Here is a 7,381-nt window from a genome sequence, read left to right on the forward strand (position 1 = left end):
ATGTGCATGGAAAGCTTGCTAGCGACAGCAAGGTTCGGCAAGAGAAGATGGCAGACTATTTTATTTGAGAATGGTCAGTTTTGAAGCAATAAAAGTACAGTTTTTGTGCAGTTTGCCTAATTTGAAGTTATTTATTTCGAAGTTTTTTGGTTCCAGTGAACTTCGCAATAATGGAAGTTGACCGTACACCAGTTTTCTGCAATTAAAGAAGACGTCTAATTACGAGCGAAAGTTAGGTTCTCAGATATCACTAAGTTGTGAGACATGGTTCCTCCCAGCATTGTCGAGAGAAGCTTCAAGAAAACGGGGCCTTCAAACGTGCTTGATGGCACTGAGAATGACGAGCTTTGGGAGAACAGTGACACAGCGGCCGCGATGATTCCCTATCGGACATCTCACTCAGAGGTTCTGACTAGGTCGCGTGTGACAAAATTTCGCTGGTTTACCTCTGGGTTTTTAGTGTGAAACAAACATGTACACTTCATTTGTGCTCCATTTTTTCTGTTTTTTATTTATATACGGCCTGTGTTGTACTACAGCCGCTGACAGATTTTTCGGACTCCAAAAATTCGAACTTGTTGGGTATTTTGGATTTCACATATGCACTTTCAAGGTTCCATGCACTAATGCACTTTCGGGACTTATTTCTTGAACGAATTAATGTTCCAAAGATTGACTTTCTAGAGTAAACCATTTCTTCTGAGCTACGCCTCTCAATTTCGGCAACCGCCTTGCTGGATCTTTTGTTGGCTTGGTTGAGTTTGGCTTACAGTAGCTAGTTGTCCGGCCTACAAAATTGGAAGCGCTTACTAGCTTCCGATTCCAGAGGCCATGCCTGATCTTATTTGCGCACACTATCTTTCGAATTTGGATGTCATGTCTTATCTTCCATAGCTAGGAAAATGGCAGAGTTTCTTTTACAGCCAACCTTATCACCAATAGTACAACGGTAGCTTTTATTTTTTGCGAGTTTCTTTTCCGACCGTCACTGCGCACGTTGTGTTAGTCGTGTCAGTAGTGCGCCAAGTGTTTTTGAGCCGCTATGCGCGTTATATGCTTGCTGCTGTTCGCGATAGCTTAGTAACATTCTGGGGAGGTGGAGGCACAGTGCTTGGCTACTGATCTGGGGAGCTATTCTAGCGGTGTCCAATTCAGCGAAGCGCGTTCAATTACGCAAAAACAAATAAAAAACAGTGAGTCCTGACGTCATGACCTGCTTGACCACATAGGCGCACTGAACCCGCCAGTCCGTTCTCAGCGTAAAAAGAAACCAAGTGGATAAAAAGTAAAGTAACAGGACTCTTAAAATTGATGAACTCTGAACGTGCTTGTGAACGTGTCGAAATCTTTGATGAACGATGCAGGGACTATGTACAGACCTTTCAGAGGCGTCAGGCGGGCGGCCTTGTTAAACGTATTTCAAGGGCTAACTCTATTTGAGTCCATGCAGGGACTCAGAGATGCGCGTCCTAGAGATGATCTCTGGGGGCAGCATTGGTTGTTGTGAAACGCATTCCACCAATCTCATTTGTGTCAAGTGTTGTGAAAACTGCGTAGCGTCAAAATGACGTTGCGCAAAAAAAGATGGGAAAGATGCAGCCACCTCCAGGCATACAGGGGAGGCCGAATATGACATGTCCACGAATTGTAGGACACGCTGAGAATAGCTGTCCTGGAACACGCGGGTTTAATTACGGCCACGAGAGTGCTATTTTGATGGTCGCTGAAGGCTAGCGTAATGTACAGTGTCTGTGCTGGTAAACGAATCCAATACCGTCTTGGTAAATGACACCAAACAGGCGAGACGTTGCATGCATCTTTTTGCGACCGGCATCAAGTTGTGTTTGCTTTGTTCCATGAAGCCGCTAACTTTGCCGCCCACAACGGTCTGCGGCAGCGATTGCTAACGCGCTATCTAACAAAATTGCCATAGCCCAAATATAACCTAAATTGCTAGTCCCGAAGTACAGCATGAAGCATTGCATTATTTGTGATTTTTCAAGGCTTCACCATTTTTTCGGACTGTTGGATTTCTTAGACTATTTCATGGTCTTGGCCGACTCGGGAAAATGGGTCGGCGACTGAATGTACAATTGCACATTTCTTCAAATGATTTTGTGAAATATGCGAAATTTGGAAACCTTTTAAGCGCTTCAAGATCACAGAAAGTGTGCCCAAATTATACAAGTAAACACCGTAATTCTAAAGCACTGCCATAAAGCCAACATGTACATTGAAATTTACACTGAAAACACAGTAACATCTTCAGATGTTTTGTACAGAACTATACAGTTTATCGATTACCTGTCTTTACAGAGTTCGATATATGCAGGCTAGAGTGCATTATATTCATACCCTATGAAATAGAAGTGGGTATACTTGCAATGTCAAACCTCTTTCTACTATTTGTGAAGAGATAACTTACGATTTCGAGCCAGTAGTTGTCCAAGTCCGTATTCCTCTGGCTTTTGTTCAAGCTGAAAAGCCAACGGCCTCCATTTTCATTTCGGCCGTCTTCCCACATGGGCTTGATGCCATACTGTAATAGAAATATCAGTCTGTAAAAAGGAACTAGTCAGCCAACGATATAAGGTACAAGTCCACCTGTCTCAGCAACCATTCACTTATGATTTAGCAGTATGCATGGGTGCAACAGGCTAAATAGAACTTGGAGCAATTTTCGGAGCAGCAAAATGTTACTTTTGAAGCACTAAAATTTGAAGTGGGTTACAGCAAAAATAACAAATGTTTAATCATGAAAGGGCCAATTTGGAGCAGCACGAAAAAGAAGGCTTACATTTTAAACAATAAATGCATGTGCAAAACAATAAACCACCTATATCATGCACCATGAACGTGGGCGCTGCTATTTCAATGAAAGTAGCAATCTGAAAGCAAACAATGACGTCCGCATCAGCATTCCCCGTGTCTGTCGAGCCATTTCACTGACTCTGCAAACTCGTGTGTGGCTCTGTCAAGCAAGGGACCTTGACCTTCGGGAGATTCGTAAAGCCAAGGAGTAGGGGTGGCAACAAAAGAAAAAAAATCTGCCGAACAGGTGTGTCTGTTTTTCTTTTTCAGGGCAGCCAAAACTTCATTCGCTTCACTGCCCCAAATGATTACCAGTAACTTTTTTAGACGTCAGTGACCATGCGACCACTCAGTTATGCGGCGCATGAGTAATTGAACAAAATTTGCTGTGTCCCGTGACTGGCGCCAATAGCATCATCCAAATATAATACACTTTTCTGCGAAGCAACGATGTACAGCGGCGAAGGTCGCAAAGCAGCGTTCTACGTGATGTTGAACAAGGCCAGCCAATTGTCGAACCACTACAACGCCCAACCTCCCCCTCCCCCATTGAATCCCACCTCAACCTTTTTTGTTTTCTTTCTTTGTTTAGGGCACAACTTCTTGGCTCGCTTACAAGGAACGTTCAACCAGATAAATTAACAATGCGCGCGCGCGTTGGCCCGGCGATGGCGCCGGATCACCGAGACCACCCAATTTCAAGGCTGAAAAATTTCTTAATAGCCATTGGTATGGTAACCAACATGGTGGGTGGCAATGACGGCATTCACAGCACTTCGGCCTTGTTCGCGCGCGAAAACACGGCATACGTTCCTAGCACGCCGTACACGGCTTACGTTCCTAGCATATGGGCTCACAGCGTTTTCACTTCCACCTAAAATTCAGCCACTGCCCCCGGGCTTCGATCTTGCGACCTGCTGCTCCGCAGCCGAACACCTTAGCAACTAGACAACCACGGCGGGGCCTTACACCGTGGCTTAGGCTTAGGGGCTCCACGCTTGGTTTGATTGACGACGTAAAATACAGGAGCCAATGTGGCCTGCATTATTCGCAGAGATTAGCGCACCTGAGATAATTTCGAGGCTGGTCGGACATTTTCGCTCAGCGCGGTGTGATTTCAGCAAATCGCATCGGTTTGGTGTAGTTCTCTGTAACAGTAGGAAATTGTATGAACTTGGCACAATAGGCACAGCTGTTGTACCCTTGGGTAAGCCATAGAACGAGTTCCAACACGAACCCCTCCACTGAGCCTTCTGAGATCATGATGCCCCACTCGAGCAATAGTTCAGCATCGCAGGTAACTGAAAATTTCCAGGAGTTTTGTTGGGTAATGAGGTGCTTCGAAATACATCACAATTATTTTAATAATGCTAATTTAAAGAAACTTTTTCAGTCGATATCTACGAAGCAGTTTCTCGGTGACATGTAATGACAGTGTGAGGTCATGGGAAGACAGCTATTCACAACGTTCAAGCAGCAGATTCATTATATGCTCATGGTACACGCAAATAATGAGTAAATCAACATCCAGTCCCCCCAACAATGACTTACAATTTAGGCTGTATGTGGGACGCATATTAGCAAACACAGGAATTAATGTTGACTCATTCGGATAATCTCCATTGCGATGAGGCTAGCCTGCTGATGTTCGGAGACGATGACTATAAAATCTAATAGTTTTACAATAAATGTTTGCTTGCTCCAGGGTGTGAGATGTGTTGAAGGAACACAAAGAAACAATGATTTTGTTCAGATTGACATATTCTAATTTCATATGTTTTGCTATCGTAAGTTCATTGTTAGTGGAGAAACTCAAGGTTGAAGTTTCGTACCCGGTCGTGAACCCTCTCACGCAGCCCTTGGGGGGCCGAAATGTGCTCCAGGCGGCCTTCTGGGCGGGAAGAGCTTTGCAGCCAGCCCTAGCACATCGCACCCCCAAGTGATGTGTGGACCTCACACCTAACCACACTAGCTCTTAGATTGTGCACAAAGGTCAGAACCTAAGCACGTGCAGTGGAGGAGACCATTTGAGACCTTAAACAAACAAACCCCTGAACGACTGCGATGTCTCAAGCTGACACAAAACATTGTCACTGTGAGAGCTTGAAACTGAGGCACTGTCTTCAAACTCAAAGCTTGTTTGCTCGTCACTCGCTTCAGGTGACGTTGCAAGAAGGAACGCGTTTCTCACGGTGCAGTTGCACACTCATGCACGCGTGACACCACCACCATAGGAGAAACTCGCGACACCGGATGCACCCCTGTCAGATTTAACAAGAGAAGCAAAACTAAAGCTGCTAGAAACTGGCTGAAAAGGCGACCTTCAGACGTTATTCACCTGTAAAACCGTCAGCAATGGGCAATTATTACTGCCTGCACTCACACTTCCAACCTGACACTATAATTTAATATATGACACGCACAGGTGTATGTAACTGAAAAAACTATAAACTGACGCATCCCCATGAGTTACAGGGATTTCCTTCATATGGGTCAGCCAAGTACGCTTTCTAATCATGCATGTAGGTTTGCACAAAGGTCAGTTAAATATCACTAGGTTGCTCAAGCATGCAAGTTAAACTAATTTTGAGTGTTCAATGGCTTGACTAACCACTATAGCAGGTGCTGGGTTCACAAGAAACGAATCCAACACACAAAAATCAATTATTTGAATAACTGATGAAACGTGATAAATATAATTAGGCGTGGTAATGAACAATAAACATTGTTTTTATTGTAATCTAAATGGCCATGTCTCCATAGGCTATGTGGCTACCTCCCACCTGCCTTCAAAAGACCCCCAATATCGAAAAGAAATTTCAATTTGCCGGGATGTACACAATATAACACAAGCCAAAAAAACTATACTGCAACAGAAAGAAATGGTGCGTTTACCTTAAAAAGTGAATAATCACATCCAAGACGAAGCTTACTTGCCACCTCCAAGTAATTAAAGAGGGCCCAGAAGTCCTCCACAGTGTCAAAGGAGGTGATTTCAATATGGTTATCCTCCCAGCTGCATTTCTTGTCGTTCTTGAAATACCACATGCTCCATCGGTGTTGAAGCGGGTGCTTTATCACATCAAGTGGAAGACGTGAAAAAAGGGCCTTTTTTGCAGGGCCAGGCTTGCCAGCATTATTCTGCAGAAAATTGGGTTAAATACAGGGTGTGCTTACATTCCCGAACTACACAGGATTCAAGGCACTTATATTAGTATTTCAATGGACACTACAGTGAAACAGTGAGCTTAGAACGATGCGCTCCAAGAACTGCTGTAACTACTTTTGCTATAATGATTCATTATTTGGATAAAAAAAAAAAGGTCTTATGTAACAACATTAACATACCGCATGTAAACCCCACTGCTATATTGCCTCAATAATGAGACTGCGCTAATCCCAGTATTTTGTTTTAGTTTTTTTCTGGCTCATGAAGCGTCTTCTCAAAGCAAGAATGATTGTGTTTTTTTTGCAAAATGGAAAGGTAATTTACAAAAATACAACTGTGATTTGTTTTCTCTTCAGTGCCAGTTTAACCCTGTAATGCCACATGTCATGTATTCGACACATACCAAAAAATTCCCACCAAGCACGCCACAAAACGGATTCTGCCTTCGATGCCGGTTGTCACGTACTCGTAAAATACGTACCTTTCAGCACGAGACATCTACGCCATCTCATGCAAGGTATTCTGGGCTAAAACCAAATGTTCTCAAGCTCATGACGGAGAGCAGAAGCACATGGCACAGCTCTCATTTCGTTTCTTTCTCACTTGAATGACCAAAGGTGTATCTTTTATGAAATGTTTTTGGTGTGCACACATCCAAGAAATTGCACACATGTCGCGTTCTGAAAACGTTTATTTCACAATGATCGCTTTTGTGGTATGCCGCAAATTCGTGACATTCGGCATTTGAGGCAGTAACTCGTGAATCCCGGTATGACATGTTTGTATTTTGCCTATAATAGCGGACCCACGTCCACCAACTCAAGGAAAAATAGGGCTTTGCACGTGGTTGCCACTTCAAGATAATAGTAACAATTGCTGTCGGTATATCGATGCTGATCCTCATGCACAAGCACACGTTTGGCTTCAGCAAGCAGTGAGGATGAAAGTAAAGATGCGGTACATGAACTGAGTTCCTTTATAGCACATCCAACGGGATGAAAAAAAACTGTCCAGAACAGCAAGAAATTTCACCCTGAAAAGCCACTCTTCCTTGATGACACTATCGTAAGTCCCAGAGAATATTTCAAAAATTTTTTGTGAAACCGTCTTTGGTTGAGTAGAGCTTACTTTTTGAGTACAACCTTTTTGCAAAGCAAAAAAAAAATATCCCAACAAGAAACTGGCTCTGCTTCATGATCAGCTAGATGAATATTTTGGCGCTGTCGCATTTATGGCACATTTTCAACTCGCAAAACGTCTGTTACTTTAGGCGGCGAAGTCTACAGTTCCCACATGGTCGCCGAAAATATGTCACGTAATCACTGTGAAAAAACAAAATAGTCAAATTCGCATTGAAACAAGTGACAATCAATGATCAAACACCTCTCTTCAAGGTGTGGC

General features: G+C 43.4%; 1 protein-coding gene across 1 annotated transcript in view; it reads right to left on the reverse strand.

The window, feature by feature from the left end:
• The window catches only part of LOC119162130 (eukaryotic translation initiation factor 4E-like), a 39,244-nt gene extending 36,716 nt beyond the window's left edge, over nt 1–2,528 (reverse strand). Inside the window, exon 1 of the mRNA XM_037414601.2 lies at nt 2,426–2,528. Coding sequence (XP_037270498.2) covers nt 2,426–2,524 — 99 coding nt within the window. The 5' untranslated portion in view covers nt 2,525–2,528. The remainder of the gene's footprint in view (nt 1–2,425) is intronic.
• Nucleotides 2,529–7,381: the final 4,853 nt, after the last annotated feature.

Source organism: Rhipicephalus microplus, chromosome X (assembly GCF_043290135.1).
Source record: "Rhipicephalus microplus isolate Deutch F79 chromosome X, USDA_Rmic, whole genome shotgun sequence".
Taxonomy (NCBI): Eukaryota; Metazoa; Arthropoda; class Arachnida; order Ixodida; family Ixodidae; genus Rhipicephalus; species Rhipicephalus microplus.